Source organism: Barbus barbus, assembly GCF_936440315.1.
Source record: "Barbus barbus genome assembly, chromosome: 7".
Taxonomy (NCBI): Eukaryota; Metazoa; Chordata; class Actinopteri; order Cypriniformes; family Cyprinidae; genus Barbus; species Barbus barbus.
In genome coordinates this window covers 10,030,007-10,053,975 of record NC_136735.1, presented here as the reverse complement: position 1 = coordinate 10,053,975, position 23,969 = coordinate 10,030,007, and the positions used below count along the sequence as shown (strand labels likewise).

The 23,969-nt window shown below is 35.1% G+C and overlaps 1 protein-coding gene across 2 annotated transcripts in view; it reads right to left on the bottom strand.

Annotated features, from left to right (window-relative positions):
• Positions 1-23,969, bottom strand: part of atp11a (ATPase phospholipid transporting 11A) — a 62,080-nt gene that overhangs the window by 4,895 nt on the left and 33,216 nt on the right. For both annotated transcript variants that reach the window (XM_079420498.1, XM_079420497.1), the window contains exons 10-29: positions 23,753-23,834; positions 23,101-23,251; positions 22,349-22,546; positions 22,094-22,267; positions 20,306-20,472; positions 19,994-20,065; positions 19,006-19,079; positions 17,285-17,388; positions 15,649-15,830; positions 12,055-12,306; positions 11,790-11,970; positions 10,526-10,628; positions 10,243-10,388; positions 9,883-9,942; positions 9,555-9,682; positions 7,569-7,704; positions 6,980-7,003; positions 4,025-4,090; positions 3,758-3,861; positions 3,501-3,666 (exon numbers count right to left, since the gene is read on the bottom strand). In XM_079420498.1, coding sequence (XP_079276624.1) covers positions 3,501-3,666; positions 3,758-3,861; positions 4,025-4,090; positions 6,980-7,003; positions 7,569-7,704; positions 9,555-9,682; positions 9,883-9,942; positions 10,243-10,388; positions 10,526-10,628; positions 11,790-11,970; positions 12,055-12,306; positions 15,649-15,830; positions 17,285-17,388; positions 19,006-19,079; positions 19,994-20,065; positions 20,306-20,472; positions 22,094-22,267; positions 22,349-22,546; positions 23,101-23,251; positions 23,753-23,834 — 2,570 coding nt within the window. The remainder of the gene's footprint in view (positions 1-3,500; positions 3,667-3,757; positions 3,862-4,024; positions 4,091-6,979; positions 7,004-7,568; positions 7,705-9,554; positions 9,683-9,882; positions 9,943-10,242; positions 10,389-10,525; positions 10,629-11,789; positions 11,971-12,054; positions 12,307-15,648; positions 15,831-17,284; positions 17,389-19,005; positions 19,080-19,993; positions 20,066-20,305; positions 20,473-22,093; positions 22,268-22,348; positions 22,547-23,100; positions 23,252-23,752; positions 23,835-23,969) is intronic.

Below are 23,969 nucleotides of genomic sequence, written 5' to 3'. Positions count from 1 at the left end.
TTTTAATGTTTCTGAAGGAGGTCTCATAGGCTCTGCAAGGTCCATATTTATTTGATAGAAATACAGTAAAAACAGTGATATTGTGAAGTAATATTACAATTTAAAAGAACTGTTTTCTATTTTAATATACCTTAAAATGTAATTTTACACCCTCCTACTTCCACTCACTATTACGAACCTACATCCCTCCAGAAGTCTGAGATCTGCTAGTGAGCGACGCTTTGTGGTACCATCACAGAGAGGCTCAAAATCACTCTCCAGAACATTCTCGTTCACCATTCCTGGCTGGTGGAATAATCTTCCCACCCCTATCCGGAATGCCGGATCCCAGTCAATCTTCAAGCAACAACTGAAAACTCATCTGTTTCGGCAGTACTTGACTTCATCCTAAACTCAAAAAAAAAAAAAAAAAAAAAAAAACTCACTCTTTCCCTCTATCTTTCTCTCACTCCCTTACTAGCTTGTACTTATTTGAACAATGACTGAGACTTGGTGTTATGAGCACTTCCTCTGTCTGATTGCCTCTTCAAGATGAATCGCTTTTTGTATTCCCCAGTTGTAAGTCGCTTTGGATAAAAGCGTCTGCCAAATGACTAAATGTAAATGTAATTTATTCCTGTGATGCAAAGCTGAATTTTCAGCAGGCATTACATTAAAATGTACTGTAAAAAATTTAATAAATGATTGAAAAAAAACTGCAATAATTTTATCAAGTTTTTTATTTTGGCAAAATAATAGGGGGGAAATGAAACTATTCAAAAACCTTAATTTTCTTTAGGAAAGCATAAATATAATTTCTTGTTTTTGTCTTTTAAATTTGCAGTGAAACACCAGGACAAGTTCACAAATTTTGTGAGTTTCACCAATCATAAGCACATTCTAGGAATGGACATTAAAAGGTGGACATTCTGAAATATATGACAATCTTTTCACTGATTTAGACACAATATGAAAAAAATACCCATGCATGTCAAAGTGTTAGATGTTAAACTATGTCAAGCCTGCTGTGTGTATTTGTGTATGTGTCAGAAGAACCCATAGTCCCCATGTCCGGTTAGCTGCATATACAACACACCCCAAACCACAATCCAATACCTTAATTCTGAAGCTTTAAAACCAAACCAAACCAAACCAAACCAGTCTGTAGGTTTCACACCAAACAACAGACCCACACAGGTGCACCAAAGTCATTTTAAAGCAGTTTGCTTTCACTGGAAAGAGCCAATTAGCAGAATTCTGGAATTCTCAGATTGATTGTGGAACTACACACATCATCTGAGAACTCTAGAGCTCCTCTTGAGTTAAGTGTGGATTAGTTCTTTCTGGCTTTAGTCTTCAACTTCACATTCTCTTTACCATAGAGCTGCTAGGCCTCAGTGGTGTTCTGAACGCCATCTAGCAGTGACTCATGAATGTTTGTCTCAACCATTTCAAAGATCCTGTCAGCCCTCATTCTCTGTGAAACATCACACACACAAACAGACTCAAATGTGACATAACAGACCCATGTGCACAGTATTTTCTAGACTTTGTCTTGACTTTGAAGTCTCTTGCTGAAACTGAAAGTACGGCAGCAGAAAATGCATTAAACAACTTCATATCTGCAACATAAAATACACATGTACAAACATAAACATGCACACTTCATGCATGCAAACATGTAAAGTGGCGTAATAAAAGGCTTAGAACATAGAGACACCACAGGGTTCTGCAACGCTTCTTATTGGCATGTGAGCCTAATTAATGTTCAGTAGGTCTGTCATGCTTGTGACCCTGTTGTGTCTTCGCTCACTGATAGACACACACACACATGCAGAGAGAGTGTGTAGGTTCACCTCCGGCTCAGTTCAGAAACTGACACTGCTGGAGGTCTGGGAGAGCATAAAGATGGTGGACTGCTCAGCAGTGAGACACTGCCGCTTTGTCTGCCATTACCACAGGTCAAGGGTTAAACACACGGGGGAAGGGGAAGGTCAAGCATCAGAGAGGAAGAGCATCAGGAGAGAGAAAGAGAGATGGAAGAGGAATAAAAAAGAAAGGGTTTAGCAAGGTGAACAACCGGTCTAATCCTCAAGAGATTAATAAAGGAACTTCAGCAGCTTTCAAAGTTTCTGGAAGTGCAAGTGTTAAGGTCACTGCACAATTTTCATCCGAAATATCCGGACGTTAAAAAATAAATACGACCTCACGTTGTGTCAATCACGTTTACACACTGCCTCCGAAACTTTTGTCTGTCATGAAAAAATTCGGATCAGGTTCAATCTTCTGCGTTTTCGCATTTTGATAGGAAAGGATGACGAATACGAAAAAATTCAAAAAACGCATGTGAAAATTTCGGACTCGGTGTGCAATGACCTTTAGTGTTAGATTTTGCATTTTTAAGGTTCTTTTCTTGTAGAATTATTAGTAAAACTTTACAATAGCGTTTAGCTCGTTTACCGTGGTATCCTGTTTTGTTATTGTTAACTAAAACAAACTGTTAAAAATTATTTTTATTAACTGAAATAAAGCTGAAATAAAAATGTTAAAAATATTGAAATCTTGCCCAAAAATGAGAATCTTTTGCCTTGGCACCTAACTGAAATTAAGTTTAAATACGTCTAAATACTAAAATTACTAAAACTACAATTCAAAGTTAAATATATATATATATATATATATATATATATATATATATACATACATACACATTTACACAGTATTTCATAACATTAGCACTCTGGAAGTTTAATAGGGAAGATGAGTGAAAGGAAAAGCATCACACAGGTTTAAACCAGTGGTAAGGCAGTTTACACACACGCACACATTAAATTTCCTTCTGAAATTTTTCTTAACATAGTATGATAACATACTATGTGTGCACACATAGTAAAATCCACAGTATTCATTATGACATATATTGTTTGACAAAGAGTCGACAGGTCAGATAAAACCATTGAATGACTCAAAGAGTCATCCAACATAAAGACAAATCTACAGATGAAGAGAATCGTGAACTGCATCCAGAATCCACTTACATCAAGCACACTGGGAACCAGTCCAACGCAAGTGTAAATCTGAAGACCAGTTAGCAATGATCAAAAACTAATGCACTATTGAGCTGCTTCACATCAACAATTATTTGATTGAAAATAACACAAATATTTCTTTTAAATAGCTGTATTCTTGCAAAGGAATTAATCTTAGTTGGGTTAGACAACATTTTAGGTTGATTAAGAAGTTGATGAGAATTAAAACGAAGCTGCAGTCAGTTCAATACACTTCAGCTGCAGAAGCACTACAAATATATAATATTAAAAAATAGCTACAAAATATCCTGAAATCATAGGTTTTTAAAATATTATGTATATATTTATATAACATTATTTATTTTAAATAGCTGCCTATTACTGCAATGAAAAATATAGACACATTTATATAGATATGACGTGAGCTACTTTTCATATATTTTTCATACATTTTCATCTCTATGCACACATATAGATAGTGAGCTGTCGTACCTGTATTCTCTCTGTGGTGGTGGGCCATAGAGCTCTACACAACACTTTCTTCACCACATCAGGCAGCAGACTGACTATAATCAGCAGAATTATACTGAGCCAAGCAGGACCGCTGGACAACATCTGCATGAACACATAGTACATCCTCTGATAGTTCAGGAAAGGCCTATGAAGAACAGAAACACAGCAGAGGAATCATGTTAAATTCAAATGTATTTGATTTAGTGATATTAAGTATGTAACGGGGCAGGCCGTACCAAATGATGCCTCCCCACAGGAGGGAGAAGATGACATAGAAAAGAAGTGACCCCCATATGACAAAGTGGTTGATCCACGTCCAGTAATGTGTGTCCAGGGCAAGCTAAAGCATGTAGACACAGTGAGAAACAGGAAGATACAGCTGGTGAAGCTGACACCAGTTGGCAACATAACGTGTGTGTGTGTGTCTGTGTGTGTGTGTGTGTGTGTGTGTGTGTGTGTGTGTGTGTGTGTGTGTGTCTGTGTGTGTGTGTGTGATGCATTACCTTTAGCGTGACCGTGAACACCATGACAGTGAATACAAGTGTTCCAAAGGTCCAGTTTCCAAACATCTGGAACAGAAATATTGAAAAAGGCAAAAAGAGATTGACGCTAATGCATAAATAGCCATTCGAATGGGTGTTAATGCATGTTAAAAAAAACAAAAACGTATGTGCCTTTATTTGTACAATTCAGTAGCACTTGGTAGAAAAACATTTGTTTGAATTACCCGGCAAAGGTATATAATATATTAATAACTAACCCTTAAATACTAGACAACACAAACAAATATTCTATATAAGAATAGCTGTTTAGATACTATATAGTTAAATACTATAAACAATACAAGATGCTGAAAAAACTAAACAATGCAACATAATGGGTCCTTCTTTTAGGTAGGAATTTATATTATATATTATTTGTATATATAATATATTAAGAGCAGAAAGATTGTAGACCCTATACAATGTAATAAAAGAACCTAATCAATTATTAATATACTGTAATTAATTCTAATTATATATATTAAAAAATATAATGGTTGATTATTAATTTTAATTTGACATAAGATAGCAGTTTTAGTTGCATCAATGCAGAAATCAAAACAGCATATAAAATTATACATAGGACACTCATCAAATGTTCTTTAAAAAAATCTGTTGAATCTATTGCTTGTGAATGATTTCCAAGAAACAGTAGCATTATATTATTTTAATGGTGCTGTAAACGAAAGCACTTTTGTGTCATCCTACTTTGTTTTACAGAGATTATTAATGAAGTTTGGAGCTCGGTCAGGACATGTGCATTTTATATTTTGTCCATAAAAGCCTCATAAATAACTAGTGAGCTTAGATAGTCCCTTAAAATGTTATAATGGATTCGGTTTTGCAGATTGGCCCAATAAGCCTTGGGTGCCGTAAGCTTCTCTGTGCGCTTGCGTTTGTATCTTTTGGGAGGATTTGTTCCCTCATTGTTTACAGTCTTGGCAAACGGCTGAATTCAGACACAATGGATTCTCTTCTAGAACCTTCCCCTGTCTGCGGACCGGCCACACTGTTGATGGCACTATGCAAAGCAACATCAACACTAGGATGAGAGCTCTTTATAAAAATCACTGCATGTTTACATTTAAAAAACCAATCGCAATCAAAGTCAACAAGCCACAGAAAAACACAAGCAGGTCAAAGACTGTATGGCACCAAATGGTTTTAGTGAACAATATAATGTTGATGAGTTGCCAGTTTAAAAAACAAGGACACAGTAAATGTCAACAGGTTTGAGGAAAATGCATTAACTTACCTTAATGAGCAATCAAAATGAAATTTAGTGTTAAAAAACAAAACATATCAAGGGCAAATGATGTTTAAAGAAGTTTTCGAAATGATGAATCTGATATTTCAGCACAGTTTTGCAATCAGGTAATGATTCTTCTGTTACTTTCCACAAATAGAGAAAAAATGTTTGACGTTCTTTTATTTCTTTATTATTATTCAACAAACGGTCAGTGAAAGAGGTGTTTAAGCATATTAATCGCCAATATCAAACTAAATACTATATGAGCTATTTTATATTCATTTTATACAAGGTTGGTAATTTTTACAACCCTTTAACCAAAAGTTGTGTTTAAAACTACGCTTTGTGTGATTTTGCCATTTCTCTAGTAATAAATAAATATCAAAACTAAATAGACAAAATGTATAATAATAATTTTGATTAAATCATTTAAAAATATTAGTTTATTTTTGTTTGACTTTTTTCCAAGTTAAAGACATTATAAAACGCTATACATTTTTTGTATATATAATTTATTACAAGAAGAAAGAGATACTATATGCATTGTAATAATAAATGTACTTAATAGATTATTAATATATTAAATATAACAAACATTAGCTTCTCCTTTTTTGATAGTAGATTTACTATCAGCTTGCGTCAGCACAAACCCTCATTTGGCGTTAAAAAACTACTGTCAGGATTTACTGAAGACACACAGTGGGAAATTAGCGCTGAAAGGGGTGGACACAGTTATTTTTGCGACTCACCATATTGAATATGCATTTGTAGGAGTTTCCCTTTCGATCAGTAAATTTATGGGAGGAGGGCATTTAAATGAACCACGCAGATTTGCGCTCATCAATTCACTGGTATTTTTGTGGCATTACTTAACGGCCAAAAAAAGTATGTCTCAAAGCAGGCGGTAATTTTGATTGCGCTGGTCATTATGGAAATGAGATGTTACGTCTGTGTTCTTTAATGTACACCTTAATCATAAAATCATCCGCAGAATTTTTCCCTCCCATCGACGCTTTAATGGAATTGTACTCTAATGCTAATTAAATCTGGGCCTAAATGTTAAACATATTAAATCTTACACATCATCTTATATAATTTTCACAAACAAACCAATAAAAATATTGAACCTCCAATGGTTTAATGAGTCACTAATGTGTACGCTATTTGTGGAAAAAGCCTCCAGCATCGCTTTCTGAATAGATTCTCTTCCATTCAACATGTACTGTACCAAACAAAGTGAAATGTTGAATAAACATACCCTCTTGTTCATTCATTTGCCCTTGCAGTGAGTCATGAGAGGATGGACGTGTATCCTACAGGCCGATGAGGATGAGTATGACAACACCCCTTCAACTCGGGGGTTTGCAAAAAACACAGTCGCAACGTGACACACGGGACGGACACAAACTCCTACTCGATCACAAGATGATAGACAGAGGAAGATGAACGGGGGGCTTGCTACTCTATACCTACAGTGGCTGGTCCTCGGCACAGGGGACACTGGGATGCTGTTCGGTACTGTTTGAGAGCTACAATGGCAGTGAACGGTTAGTGTTAGTAGACACTATGTGAGTGGGAGTGGCTTTAGGGTGAGGGGAGGGGCTGAGGAGGGTAACAGTAAAACTAAAACTAAAAATAGGATGAGAAACAGATAGGGACAGGCTTACCATCTGTGTGTTGGTGGCCATTAGCTGAGGAAAGGAAGAGAAGCAGAAAAGAAAAGAAAGGCAAAAAGGAGGGTAGGTAAAAGGAGGAAAAGAGAAAGTGAGAGATAGAGAAAGAGAGAAAGATAAGAAAACGAAAGAAAAGAAGGAGAGGGAGGGGACAGGGAGCAAGAAAGTAAAGAAAAAATTAGGATGTTATAACTGAAAGTAAATCAAACAGGTAAAAAAGCAATCCAAAAAGGTTACTATGATTTAACTTAATGGCACAGAGAAAGATGTCTGGTCTGACTGATTAACCAGCATGCTTTGTGTCGCATAAATGAATGGAGAAGCACCTGTAATGACTTCAAACATACGCAAAGGAGGACAGACAAAAGTCTGCAAGCTGGATCAAGACTGCAGTTAAACCACAAGTATGTACATTACAAACCGCATTTACCACAAAATAACTCACTCAACAAACATCGGCCACCCATTCAATCTGTATGCGACTGCTTTATAAAAAATCAAAACGGCTGGTTAAGTTGATTAAAGAAAACACACACAGAAAAACTTGAAAAGGAAATCATGGTTTAGACAGTGACTGCATTACCTGTCCGTTGCTGGTGAAGGTTGTGTTGTCGAAAAGGAAGAACGCACCAAAGAAGAAGACCACGGCATCGAAAACCCCCAGAAATGTCCAGTAGATGAAGGTGGGCCATCTCAGGAGGGAATTCTTGGCAATATCTCTGTAAATAAGAAAGATTTAAAAAAAATTCAATATAAAGATAAACCGCATATTGTTTGCAAAACCACACTGTAATATAAATGTTACACTTTACAGACTTTTAACAATGTACATTTACCATACAAGTGCATGTAATACATTACAAGCAAAACAAAATTCAAAATCATGTATGGGTTATTATCAATAAATAACTAAAACCAAAACTATTAACAATATTGGTCATTGAAATATAGCTAACATAAATGGCAAATATTAGATGAAAAACTATTATAAATGCTGTTTTGGCAAATTTATGTTAAACTACAAAATGGAAATGAATAAAATCTAAAACTGGACTAAAAAAACATTAAACCTAGTGTAATACGTGGAGAATATAAAAGTATCTTTAATCTCATAAATTTCTGCTTGACACAATGAGATTAAATGAGGAACCAATGGTTTTATTCATTTAGCATTTTGCTGAAGTTTCTGCTTCCCGCATGCCACCTTTAGAGTTTCAGAAGAAATCTCAGGAATGTCTCAAACTGAGCTCAGGTTTTGTAGTCTTTTATAGTCTTGTTTGTATAAATGTATACCAAATGAAGTGCAACTGATACTAAACTGAAAAGCAAAGGAGAAGTCAAACATTTCATTGTATGATCATCTGGTTATTATTGAGCGCTCTATGAAAAATCAGTTTAGTCACAAACCACACTTGAGATTGGAGGGATCATTTCCAATAAAAAATGTGAAATTGGGATCAGAAAAAAATAAGCATCACTTCTGCTGCTTGTGTCCGTTCTTTAAAAACATACAGAAAACTGAAAACATAAAAAATATCAGATCAGCGCTTTTTCTAGTGAGAATGTCCCCACACCGTGTCAGTAATGAACACTGTATATATTGAACAAGCAATGCAGAGGAATAAGAGAGAAAAAAAATGCAGTGTCAGGACATTTGGTGATAAAATGTAGAGCGGTTCTAACAGTATTTCTGCCCAGTGTAGTGTGTAAATTGAGTTTAGTGCAAGGTTCTGTGCAGATATGTTTTCCAAAGGCTGATGGAACTGTCCAATTATAGCAGCCTCGTATTTGGAAGCCGTGTGTTCATGTGATTAAGTGAGAAAACCTGGAGGCTCACAATCAGAAAGAACATTTTATTAAAGGGAAAAATATAGAGAGTGAGATTGGGCTACATCAGGCAGTTCATTAGATGCAAAAATTATGCAAGGCAAATAAGCCTCAAAGTTTGCTGATTAATTAATAAATAAATATAAATATAAATATATAATATATATATATATATATATATATATATATATATATATATATATATATATATATATATATATATATATATATATATATATATATATATATATATATATATACACATATATATACACATACATATGTATAAAAGAGAAGTATGTACAAAAAAAAAATATCACATAACTATTTCAAAAGTTCTTTACGAATATTCTATGACGTCTCAAGAACAACAAATCTCAGGATAAGAAATAATGAGTCTTTCGAGTCTGAGCGAACCAACAGTCATGCAAAAAAGAGGGCAAGGGGAGTATAAATAGCCAGTGTGTAGACAGGGATTTATCAGTAGGTCTCACAAAGGGACCCAGAAATAGAATAGTGAACAGATCCACTCCAAAATACCTCCCCTGTACACGTGATGACACGTACCACACGTCACGTATCAGCCAATAAAACAACTTAAAGTCCATATTGGTTTTCCATTTTGGATGAAATTTTTCACACTTTTTAACCTATGCTTTAAGCTTAAAGTATAATTATCGCATCACATTCAGACCATAGGTGAAGATAAAGGAGATGTTAGTAAAACCCAAACATTCCTCACCTGTAGAGAGTAGGGTCCCGTTTAAGGATGTCCATGTTGATGTGCTTCTCCATCAGACTGTAGAGGAGGATGGGTAATGAGGTGAAGCTGATATTGTACAGGGTCAGATATGCCGTGTCATACAGTGGCTGCAGACGGACAAAAACAATTAAACCAGTTTGCTATTGTTGCTGCAAATCAACCATTAAGTTCAGTGTAATCACAGAATAGAAATAGATTTTTCTTTTAACTGCATGCATTTTCATATTCCAGAAGTCAATTTCAACATCTATTCTAAATGTAGCCTATTAGTGATAGACCTTTAAGACACTTTGAGGTATGCGTTTACCTGCTGAGAGAAGCCACAGAAGAACTGATAGAGAAACTGAGGGAAGATGAAGCACACATTCTGTGGAGAGAAAACAAACCCTCAGTACCTGATGTACTCAACCCTTAGGGGGATTGTGTGTGTGAATTCTGTTTGCTATAAATAGCGCTGCATTAGAGTTGCATTTTCAACAAGATTGTTCAGTGGTTTAGTCAGAACTCCTGGGAAAAAGTAGCATCCACACATATTAAGCAACTTTTTTTCCTGTGTTTACAACCGCAGGCAATATTGTTTGTGTTGTGTCAGCTAGCAATCAGCTATTTTGCTTGAGATTATCTTTTTTATTTTGTGTGTCTACACATTTTGTTCGTTTGAGTTCACCTTGTAGAAGAAGTACTGGACCAGCTCAGCGATTCTGATGTAGTAGTAGTGTCCGTGTACCAGCAGCATCTTCTTCAGGTGTTTGAACTTGGTAATTGCATAGTCGCTGTTACGGGCCGCCTGACGCCCCTCTTTACCCATGATCCCTAGAGGCAGAATAACCAGTCAATAGGCATGTATGATATTGCTGACAGATGTTAAATAGAAGCCTATTAGAGATTTACTTCCTGGAGAAGTGATAACTTCTAAAATGATTTGTTTTTATTTATGAGCATGAAATCACCTATGCCCACGTGAGCTTCCAGAATCATGCTGACATCATTGGCTCCGTCCCCGATGGCCAGTGTGATGGGGTGTTCTTTTGATGCTTTTATCATCTTAACAATCTGAAAGAACAGTTTCATTTCCACAGGTCAAATCAGAACGACTGAGAGATTAGATTATTAATCAGGGTTTTTGGCCGAGGCGATGGGATATCATCAATCCCATCTCATACAAAGTGACTATTTGATTTGGCTTTTCGTACACATGAATTGCATGGGATTTTACTGTTCGTTTCACATCAATAATTGTCTTGTAATGCTGTGAGTTCTCTCACTTCTTGACTTTACAGTATCTGGTTTTCCCAGCAGCCCCAGAGAGTGATTGACAGGTTTAGTGTGCAGTAAATGAGAACGAGAAAGAGACCAGAGTCTCTTTTGATTGCGGCGTGTAACTCACAAGATGAGAGATTACATTAAGGGAATGAGGACAACCTTTCTCTGGCAGGTGGCTGTGATTGTATGAGTCAGGTTTTATCATTACTGTGGGGACCAAATGTCCCCAAATAGACACCAAGACCTTAAATCACCCTTAGTCAATGGAACGCACAAGGAAGATGGCTTAATACATATGCGAATAAATATTTTAATGAAACTGTAAAATATCAGATTGGGGGGGGGGGGTTGATATGCTGTGCAATGTTCAAGTTCATTCAAGAAGAAAATATGTTACTCTTTTCACTGAATCATTTGCTCAATCATTTCATTCAAGAACGGATATTCAAATGTTATTTCCTTGTCTGGAACAATTTATCTGTTTTTTGTATGGTCAGTGTCAATATGTAACTGCCAATATGCATTTCTAAAATGTAAGTTACTTAATATTAACTCTTATTTAACCTTAACCTAAATGATACTGAAAATGATACGATATAAGAAATGGCGTTAGGAAATGATCGGGCATTTACACTACCATTCAAAAGTTTGGGGTTAGTTAGATTTTCTCATTTTGAAAGAAATATTTTTATTCAGCAAGGACGCATTTAAGTGATTAAAAGTAAAGACTTTCGCATTGGAACAAAAATATATTTAAACTCTTTTAAACGTTCTATTTATTAAAAAACAGAACTGTGATAATAATAAGAAATGTTTCTTAACCACCAAATCAGCAAGACTGAAGAGAAGACTGGACTAATCGCTGCTGAAAATTCAGCTTTGCCAAAACCTTACATCTTACCCCAATCTTTTTAATGGTGTATAATCTTTGAGACTGATGTGCTGTAGTACCTGTGCTTTTTGTAAGGGTGCCATGCGACAACAGAGAACAGCACTGCAGTTCCTGCAGATTTCCAGGAAAATCTCCTTATAGTTCCCTCCATTGCTGGTTCCATCCTGTGTCGGCTTCAGAACAGCTGACAGTGTCGCCCCATCAATTATCAGACCATAGTCTTGGCAATCACCTGAGAGCCTGTGGGGACCGACACATATGTGTGAAGGTGTCTGCGTGTGTGAGTGTCTATGTGTGCATGTAAATGAATTTTACTGTACTTACCCTGAGAAAGTGTCCCTGGTCATGCTGCCATGCTGTCTAAGGACAGTTCTGCTCAGATCGAACAGGACGTCGTGGAGACTCTGCTCCTCTATCCGCTTGGTTGTCAGTTCCAGGATTTGTGTATTGCGATGAAACAACTTGCTAGCATAGCATGTGGCTGCTGCCGTCTCCATTTTGTCCCCTGTGAGGACCCAAACCTTCATACCAGCCTTGTGCAGGGACTCAATGGTGTCAGCTGCTTTGTCCTGCAGCCTGAAACATAAAATGACAACCAAGATGATTTTAAAAGCAGTTCATGTACACCGTTAAGGCAGTAATTTTTCAAAGAATCCTAAAACAAAAAGTATCACTGTTCTTGAGCACCAAATCAGCATATTAGAATGATTTCTAAAGGATCATGTGATAGTGAGGACTAAAAATTGCATTTTAAAATACATTAAATATAAAAAAACTTGTATAACTTTTATAACATATATATATACTTTTCATAAAATATTACTGTAAATAACTGTATTTTTATCAAATAAATGCAGCCTTGGTGAGCATAAGAGACATCTTTTACAAACAATAAAAAATTTTAACTTTTAAAATTTGTAAACTTTTACTCTGTAGTATAAAAACAAACCGTATATAAAATTCTTTCCTTTCTGTCACTATTTTTCAAGCTCAAGAATAATATAAGAATAATTTTCAAACAATGCTTTTACATTTAATCGAAAAACGTAGCTGTGGAGTTTAACATTGAGTCAATTTAAAATAATTATTTTTACAAACAAGTTAATATGTCACACTCTGACATAAACAGTAGCCAAAGAACAACACCAAATATACAAAGTGACAATTACGCAGTTGTTGCTTTGACAGCCCAGTTGTCTCAATTGTATAGTAGCAGCAGAAAGATTTGGCATAGTATAGCTTTATTCTTTGCGCAGTGCTGGAGAGAAAGTTAATGGACAGTGCTCTGCATGGCTCGGTGGCGGGGAGGTCTTATACCGCAGTGTGATGTCTCAGCCCACTTCACTCAGTAATTAAGCAGCCCAGCAGTCAGGATTCACAGTGCCACTGCTGCCAGATAATTAAGACTCCACCCCCCACTGCACCTCACTCACAGCCCAGCCACGCAGGAAGTGACATTCTCACAAAGACTCCCAGGAAGAAACCACAAGATGTTCTACTACACTACCTATTAAACATTCTAATAACATGAATTGCATTTCACTTAACAACATTCTATTGAAGATAAACAAAAAAAGCAACATTCTAGTTGAGTCATAACATTCCTTCTGCCTTCCCCAACATTCTACTTGGCTCTGTATTTTAAAATCTTGGCTTAAAGTTGACCAAATCAGATTTTATGTTATATGCTTCCTTATTACACTTTCCTGGCCTTATTGTGCAAGATTAATGTGCTTTATTTAAAAATAAATCCACTGTCTTCATGATAACATGCTCCGTCTTTAAAATGCCTTTTCTTTACAAATGATGTCACCTAGGCCAAGGGGGTGGGAAAACTAATGTAACCCAATAGCCAAATATCTATTTAAGGCTAAAATCTTGGCAATAGTTAACATTAGTTTAACAGTAATTTAAGACTGAATAACTTTAATGTAACATTGATTCTATCCTCTCTACAATCCACTGCAGTCTTACATTCAAGTCAGGCTATATTCTGCTATAGAGCACCTACTTTTCTCTATGAAATCAAATTCCTAATAAATAAAAATAAAGTCCCACCCTTCTTTTTTACTTGTTGAATATCCTGTTGCACTCAAAAAACACAACCTTTAAGGGCGCAGTGACATTTACAGAATTTTTGGGGTGAAATCCAGTAATTTCTGTATTTCAAGTCCAGTCACCACATTAACACAGATTTCGCAACCGATTTAAGTCGGTCATGTGAATATACCACATTGACCAACATAAAACTGCTTGATTTGAATGTGACTTCTGTGTGAGCTGTGCATCATACATTCCTACAAAACTGACGACAGACAATGGACTGCAAAAACGTAACTACATTTATAGTAGTAAAATCTGTTGCCATTGCCACATCGACTTGAGTGATTCAGGGAGTGTTTGAAATTGCAAATAGTTAACGCTGCCCCTTATCAAATTAGCTTCCTGTATATTTGACTACAACACATGATCTTGAGTGACCTCTTGAAGACACAAACAAGCTGGTGCCTACAGGGCACTGATTGCATCTAATCAACACAGCCTGACAAAAGTTCCCGTCCAGTAATCACTATTTGTTTGCTCTGTCAAATTCATGAAGGTGGCCAACATGGATTGATGTGTTTATTTATAATATTGAGTTGGACAGCATCCATAAGTGCATAAGCCAAAACAGTAGTTCATCAGAACCGTGTCTGCCGGCCCCCGATTGATTCAAGAGGGGGTCTAATTACGTTAGCTGCTCATTATCAGGACACTGGAGCCTAATGGATGGGCTCTATTGATTGCCTGTGCAATTAACGTTAACTCACGCTGGTTCAGGGCCGTGGGTGCTCACGTGAGCTTCAAACGGACGCTGGACCTGTAACTCTTCCATCCAGTTGTTGGGCCGATCGGAACCTTGGCGTTCAGCCAGTTAACAATCTAATATTGCTAATGCACATCCATTCTCCATTTCAGTTCAGGGAAATGAACCTTGTTTATTTAGGCAAATGCATAATGCATTTTATGGAAAACCTAAGTTATTATTAACATGCCGATATTTTTACAGCAACATGCAACTTGGAAAGCAATATCGGACTAGCTCAGAAATGCATCGTACGTCACGGTTCCATATTTCGACACTATGGATTTTTTGATGGCGTAGTTGGCAGAAGCGAGAGGGAATGAGGCCCTGATTCTTAGTACTGAAGGGTGATCTACATATTCACAGTTGAATGATTTAATGAGACACTACCATAACAAAAAAACTGAAAAAATTAACAGTGTTTCCCTGATTCTCTATAGTCACTCCTGTGTAGCTACAAACTTGTAAATTGCTGGGAATGTACTGTACAGTGGAGTCCAAAAGTCTTAGACTACAATGAAAATATGGGATTCAAAAACTAATTTAAACCAATAAACAGATGTAAAAAAATAAATAAAACATTCAAATTAAACACTCTTTGATGTTTTTTGGAACATACGCAAATCACTATACATAACAATACTAAAATATTTCGCTCAAGTTATTAACACATTTTGTATTAAAAAATATCATGCTGGACAACAATATAATTTTTTCAATTAAATTTTTTTGCTCAAATTATTATTCATGTATTATTTAAAAAAAGAAAAACTCAAATCATGCTGGATAACAATAAGAATTTTTCCTATTTCCACTGTCGGTCGATCCCACTGTATCTACTGTACCTTTAAGTGGCAGAGCTATTTGCATTTGCATTCTGAATTTGACAAAGGAATACTGAACATGAAATGGCTTGGATTCCACTCTGTTAGCTTCTTCTAAGTTCCCAACTTTAAAATGAAAGTTTAATCAAGTCAGTAGAGGAATTTAAACAAGTCAATCAAACTTAGATGGTATTTGTGGTATTTGGTAAATGTTAATCAGGTTGACTGAGTCAGAAGGCAGTGATTCACCTATCTTCCACAGCCGTGGCTCCCAGAAGAATGAAATCCTTTTCGATGACATCATAAGCTTCAGCCAGTTTCTTGTCGCGCTCCTGCAGAGCTAGTTTAGCGCTGTTGAGGAGACGGCACGATTCCTCATACTCCACATGAGTCAGCTTCTTGTAAGCCACACAAAGAGTCCGTAAGCCCTCCTACAAGGGAAAGATTTGAAACTAAATGGTCAGCTTAGCCTCCCAGGTCCATTCATTTACGAAAACAGCCTAAATTCAACTCCAGAATTATTTTTTTTCCTAAAAACAGCATTAATCTTGGATATAACTTAACTCAGAATAAACATAATATAAAGGAAAGAACAACACACCTTGCTAAGAAAAATTAAAATGTTAGCATTATTTATATTTACGCTCCCTTGTATTGTTCCAAACCTGTGACTTTCTTTCTTCTGTGGTACAACAAATGGAGATATTTTAAAGAATGCTCACACTGCTCTTTTCCATAGAATGAATCATGTGGTGACATGCTCCTAAAAAGTATGGAAGCTTATTACCACCGCTTCGTAAAAAAGGTACTGCGACTCAAAATTGAGAGTTTTTATCTTGAGAGTTAAAATCTCGCAACTCTGAAAAAAAAAAAAATCAGAATTGTGTTGCAATTTTCACATTTCTTTTTCTTATGTGGTGGAAATAGGCTTCCAAAAAGCAACATAAAAAGCCTGTATGACTTAAACACAACATCCCATGTCAAATGTTACGTTTTATGCACACAAATATTATTTTTATGGTGACATCTTGTCTTATTTGATCTGATTTTGCTGTATGCAAAAGAGCAGTGTGAACATTTTGCAAAACATCTCATTTTGTGTTCCATGTAAAAAAGAAAGACATACTGGTCTAGAACAGCATGGGGGTGAGTAAATAATAACACAATTATCATTTTTTGGTGAGCTATCCCTTTGAAATGTAGATTATTAAATAACAAAAATTCTCTAGTAGAAAAGTTTCCATTATCACTATTAATAAAAGTCTTGAAAACAAAGCTTAATTTCTGTCTGTCTCTACAGAAACCTTTTCACTATGGCTACCAAAAATCATGAATCAGCATCGACACCAGTGCAACCAAACCCCTTTCTAAAGTGATGTCATTCCTGACCCACATTCCTGAGTAACACAATGAAGTAACATAGAGCTGTGTTAAGATCCATTCCTCATGCATGGGACCATAATTATATTCTTTTTCTTCAAATGACTTCATATATTTGTCAAGTTTAAGATAATTATATTCATTAGATTATCAAGTGCAAAAAGTACCAATGACTTCTGGGTGCTACAGAGGCATTAAACTAATAACGGTTGTTTATAATACTCATCCCTCTTATGAAAGCTGATGAGATCAGTGTTGGGCCGCAGTGTGAGAACACATAAGTAGAATGACAATAGACACATTGTCTTTGCTCTCTTTCATTTTCAGTGATGTTTAGCTACTTTTCTCTTTCAGCTCTGTTTGAGGATGATGTTCATGCTAAACAAAAGTTGCACAAGCAAACACATTTGAGAGGAGCTTTTTCCATCAATATCTAGGAAGGTGGCTTATAAATAGCTCTGCTAAAATAAGAAAGAAGATGAAGATGTTTCCGATTTCTGCTCACCACAGCGTTGTGCTCTACTCGCGCTCTGACCTGCTCCACCTTCCCAGAAACCACCCGTGGGAAAATAGAAGAATCCGCACCTTTACAGAACAAATAGTACTCTCCTAGAACAAACAAACAATTATCAACACAAATAAAGTTATAAGGAACAGCTATAAGGAAGAAAATGTACCACCACAAGTATGTCATGCTCATTTCAATACATTTGTAATAGGTAAAGCAACATTTTTATATCATTCATGAAATCAAACTAACCTATTTGTCTTTTGATTTTTTTTTTCCTGTTCCCCTCTAAAATGCATCATATTATAATAGTAAAATGGGTCACAAACATTGTTACATGTTGACTTTAAATTAGCACATTAGTTATGCTGTCAGGCTCTCAAGAATATCCTAATTGCTTTTTATATTAGAAGATAAGTTATCAGGTCAATTGTGTAACTGAATGCATTCAGGAATCATACAGATGTCTAAATCTTGCTCTCATTTGTATGCTAGTAGCACATTGACCCACTTGCATTAACTGGCCCCTTCATTTGGGCACACATGGTGACTCAGAGACTTTCAGTGGAATGTGTAACAGTCACTAGCAGCTCCAGAATGAGTGTGCATGTGTGTGTTTACTCAGCTATGCTTTGAGGACAAAATTATCCCCAGACATTAGCTAAATCCCTTTGGGGATGTTCTCAGACGGGAGAATCATTCATAAATAAAGTGAATAATTAGGACTGCCAATCTCTAAAATTGTAATCAATTTATTGCATGACATGCAGATTAATCAAATCAATCACAAATAATTGCACATATCAATATTTCCAGAAATCATTCAAAGACATTACTGTGGCAAAATAAAACAATAGACATGATAAGTTAATCTATTTGTATTATTTCTATTTCATTAAACATAACTCAACATCACTAACCTCAATAAATGAATGAATAAATAAATAAATAATTATTTAATTCAAATATAATTAACACACTGGTCAGGAGGCATGATTAACTACAGTAATTATTTTAGCACATTTTAAATACTTAAATCACACAAAATTGAACATGTGAAACTGACATAATTTTTCTTTAGACCAGGAATTAATTACTCATAATTACATAATTACTCATTAATTTAGCATAATAATTATAATGAGCTTTATCTGTCCTCATTTAGATTGTCAAGTAAATATGTGTGTGTGTGTGTATATGTGTATGTCTACTTAATTTTCAGGATACATTTGTACCCAGAAGTCAGCTATATTATATCAGAATCAGAATTAGCTTTATTGCCAGGCATGCACATACGAGGAATTTGTTTTAGTGACAGTAGCTCCAAAGTGCGACAGAATGGCAGCGACAGGACAGGACACAGATAGTAAAAAAATAATGTACAAATATACAAAATGGACAATATGCAAAATAGCACAAACACAATATACAAAATAGATACAATTCAGTATATACAGGTATGTTAAGTGCAAATTTAAAATGTAATAAGTATGTGTGTTAAATAAAAAATAAAAAATATGATAGTGTTGTGTGTTTCATGTTTATTGTTTATTGTTAAGAGTTCAAATGTTCATGAGATGGATTGCCTGAGGGAAGAAACTGTTCCTATGTCTGGCCGTTCTGGTGCTCTTTTATATATATATATATAAAAAAGAATGTCTCCATGCTGAAGTTGTGAAAGTAAAAGCTGTGTGTGTGTGTGTGTGTGTTCATCCTACCTGAGCTTGATCTTACGATAACACTCATTCTCCTCCTCACTGAATCAAAGTTCAACACCTCCAACAGCTCAAATCTGTGAAGAATAAACACAAATGCACACAAAAAGACAATGTTGCAAGTGTTCAGATTCAAAAGGGTAACAGATCTACTATTACTAACTAACTACATTTATGTACACATAAATCAGTGGAATATGGAACGTTGACTGGGTCCTTTGGGATACATCTTTATCACAGACAGACAGAGTTTTTATGTGACTGCGCTCTGTGCTGACCCTCGTGTTCTCGGCTGTAGGACAGTGTGTAGCTGCACTAATTATGGCTGGTCCTTGTCCTTCAAGGACACACACACACTCCATCTCACAAAACCTGGTCCTTTTACAACAGCCACTAAACAGGGGAACTTTGCTTCCCACAACGGTGTTATTTTAATAAACACACAATGACATTTATATGACAACCTGCTGAGTAAATACACAGATGATTACAGATTAAGCTGAGCAAACTGTTCCTTTGCTGAGGTTTCTTTCTCACACAGCATGTGGCAAAATATATAGCATGACAAGAAAATTAAAGCTGCAGTCACCACAGGGAGTGTAAGCAACACTGCTAGTGGTCTGATATAAAGCTAAAGGCTTGTTTGTAAATTCTGTGCGGGTTAAAAAAAAAGTGTAAAATGCATAAATGTATATATAGATTCTATTCATGTTTTACTTTTACATTATTCGATTTATTTTACTATTATTTAAAAATATATATATTTTTTTTTAAATGACAATTTTAATATTTATGATTTTTTTTTTATTAAAAATATTTTTTTTTAATAAAAATAAATATAAAAAGCTTTATGGTAATAATCTGTATTTAACATATGTAGTAAGATTGTGGATAAAAACACTTTCTGAGACTGATAGACTGTCCAAAAGCATCTAAATGCTGCTAGTTTCCTGTTGGTCATTGCACTCATGCTGTTTTCCAGATGGCTCACCTCTCCATCTCATCCTCTCTGTTGAGGATCTCCATGTGACTGTCCTTCAGACGGAGATAGGTGAAGCCCAACCTGAACAGGTGAGAGAAAAGGAAGGCAAACTTAGTGTGTTATTGTGATGAAGGGTAAAGGTTAGACACAGCAGTATGTACAGCAAATGTAGGGTTAAGGACAGAAAATGGTCATAAAATCCATGTTTTGACTGTTTAGGGTTAGGGTTATGCAATCCCAAAGTGAGACACATTATGTCAAAATCTGGAGACTAGAGTATAAATTATCGTGAGTCTGTGTGAGTGCATGTATGCATCTTGCCTTTTCATGCCCTCCACCAGCGCAACTTCATCTGGAGAGGAGGAGATGTAGAAGGAGGTGGATTTGCCCTGATGGATTCCTCTCTTAATGCCATCCACGGTCTCCTCTTCCTTCACCTGGACTGTGTGACAGAGGCACAGCGCACGGAAAAACAGCTCCTCTCGCTCCTGATGAGACACACACATTTCCACTGAAATACAGCACACAAAACTGCTGCTTCATTCTTAAAGCAGTAAAATATTACATTTAATAATTGTATGTAATGGCATGAGGCAATTCAGTCATCACACACACACACACACACACTATTTCCCTTTACTTAAGAGTGAGTCGTCTCAGTGGAACAGAATCATTCATCTGTTTCCTCACACACCAGAAGAAAGGAAGACAGAGAGAGTAGCAAAAAGATTAAGTGACAGAGACGGAGAGATAAAAGGAGAGAGAGAGAGGCTATCTGTGTCTAACTCCGAACAAAATGCAGTCAATACTCATGTATCCAGTAAATATTTGGATACATTTGATACAAGCAGGCATTAAAAACCTCAACAACAGTGAACTCTGATATTTTATTATGCACATGCACACAATATCATTACAGAAACTATTTTGAATGGACAAACTGAGTTTATCCAAATTATTGATAAAATTCACATTCAAAAACACAACTGACAAGAGATGTAATGGGAAATTTAACAAGTTAACAAATTCTTTAATAGATGGTTTAGCTAATCTGCTAATGTCAGGTTCCTCTAAGGTCATATATCAAAGATAAAATTAGAATCCATCCATCTTTCCAGCCATCCACAGCTAAAATATTCATGCAAAAACTTGCCTTTGTGATAATATGATTTATCTGTGCATAACTCGTCGCTCATAATAACACGTTCATTCTCTCACTGTACAGAAGTTTTTATAGTTTCTTTATCAAATGTCTACAGTGGTCCAAAATGTATCTGCATACTTAAGTCACACTTAATATTAATGAAATGGTATTAGATCAGATTTGTGTTTTCTATTTCAATATATTTTAAATGCAATTTATTTGCTGCTCAAGAAACATTTCTTATTATCAATGTTGAAAAGTTCTGCTACTAAATAATTTTGTGAAAACCATGACATTTTTATTTTGAAATGGAAACCTTTTGTAACACAGAAGTAAAAGTGTTTCCTGTAACTTTTGCTTGCGGAATATATATATTATCCAAAATAAAGTTTTTGTTTACATAATATATGTATGTGTGCTGTCTATATTTATTATTTATATATATAAATACACACACATGTATATATTTCAGAAAAATATGTCATGTTTATAAATTATTTTATATATATATATATATATATATATATATATATATATATATATATATATATATATATATATAATAAATTATATGAATATAAATATACACATGTAAATACATGTAAATATTTTCAAAATATATTCTGTATGTGTGTGTGTATTTATATATACATTTATATATGTATATATAGATTTATATTTATATATTTGTGTGTGTATTTATATATACACATATATACAATTATATATATATAATGAAATGTCATTATATATATATATATATATATATATATATATATATATATATATATATATATATATATATATATATATATATATATATATATATATATATATATATATATATATATATATATATATAAATAAATGACCCCAACTTAAAAGTTTAATATATGTTCAAATACCCACTAAACTTTGATTTTACAACAGTTATGGAAACACAGAGAAACAGAGAACAAGCTCACCTTTCCATCTATGCCCGGAGAGGAGTCGATCATATCCATTCCGGCAGCTCCAGGTAAGATCTGCCCATTACAGATGGCATCTGGCACGTAAACATGCCCATCCACACAACATTCCCTCAACTCCATGTTATTTTCTGTCAAAGTGCCAGTCTTGTCCGTGAAGACATATTCCACCTGTGATGGAGAAAGAAGAGAGACAGTCAACCAATAATGACTGAGGGAGCAGTTTTGGAGTGGACTGAAGAGGTTTCCTACCTGTCCAAGTTCTTCATTAAGATCTGAGGTATTGACGAGTGGTCCCTCTCCAAGCTCCTCATCAAACATGTCATCATCCCAGAGGATGAAGTAAGAGCCAAGGAACTTCTGCATCTCCACAGTCACATACATGGACACAGGAATGATGTAGTTGAACAGAACCATGAAGGCAAGGAAATCTGTGAATGCCCGGATTAACTGAAGGGACAAAATGCAGGGAATTAAAGAAGCGTGAGTTTGAGCAATTGTTTTGCTTTGATTGTGGTAATGATATGAAAACATAATATATAGTATATACAGCACAATGGAGGCCATAACTTGAAATAACTAAGATTTTGTATGTTTTTGAAAGTATCTTATGCTCACTGAGGCTGCATTTATTTCATCAAAAATAAAGTAAAAACAGTAATATTGTGAAATATTATTACAATTTAAAATAGCTGATTTCTTTTTTAATAATTAAAAAAGTTCTTATAATTATGTATATGTAGTACATAAAGTAGTACAAAAATAAATTTGAATAAAAACACACATATAATATAATGGTTTTCACACCAACAAAATTTGTCATTCTATGAAAAGTTAAATTACCTACATTTAAAAAAAATTAAACAATAAATAAATAACAAATATAAAATTAATAATAAACTATAATAAAAGATTAAAAAGTTAGATAAAAAAAATCTATCAATTATTATTATTTTTTTTAAATATAATAATAATAATAATTATAATTGTTTTCTAGCACGTACTACATGCCGTTGCCTCTCGGTCTCAGTTTTCTGGTTGTACCAGGGCTCATCTCTGTTCGGGTTGGCCTGCCAGGCATACTTCAGGACAGTATTGATCAGAGCTTTACTGATCAGAATGCAGAGGTACACAATCAGGTAGGCATTCATAGACCTGCACGACAAAAAGCGATGAGATGATCCAAGACTCACACAGTATGAGCATAATCATTTTTGGACCTAATGGCAAAGACACATATCATTCATCAGCATGACAAGATCTAACTGCAGTAACCTTCCCTGAGGGTCTCTGAGTTTAATATCACTCTTTTTCAGAAAAAAAAAACATCTACAATAGTAAATTAAATTAAGTCTATAAAAAAAATAAATCAACATTTATTTGATTGAAAAAGTCAATGTTATCCAAACTCTGAAAGGAGATCTCAGAAAGTACACCTGCTTATTCGATATAAACATATTTTGCATGTTTTCTTAATGGCTGCATCTATCTGTCTGACAGAATTGTCAGCGAGACGCATGTGAGCGCAACTTGATACAAATTGTGACATCAAATACAGAAGCCAGCAATTTGCTTTACAAATAGCACACTAAATGCATTACCCTGTACATGCTGACAGCAAGATAAACTGATCGAAAGCCTATCACCGTGTCTTACTTTTCAACAGCGGAGCGTTTCTGAGACTTGGACTGGTAGTTGAGGGCCATCTTGGTTTCCATGCCCGTGTAGATGGCCACAGCTAGAGAAACAAGAGAGGACGAAGAGCATTTTGAGATCATAATTCCCCTCTATGACATCTCTATATAGCCTCTTTGATGCTATGATAATGTAAAAGCCATTGTTACATAACTGAGCTCTTTTTATGTCATAATGG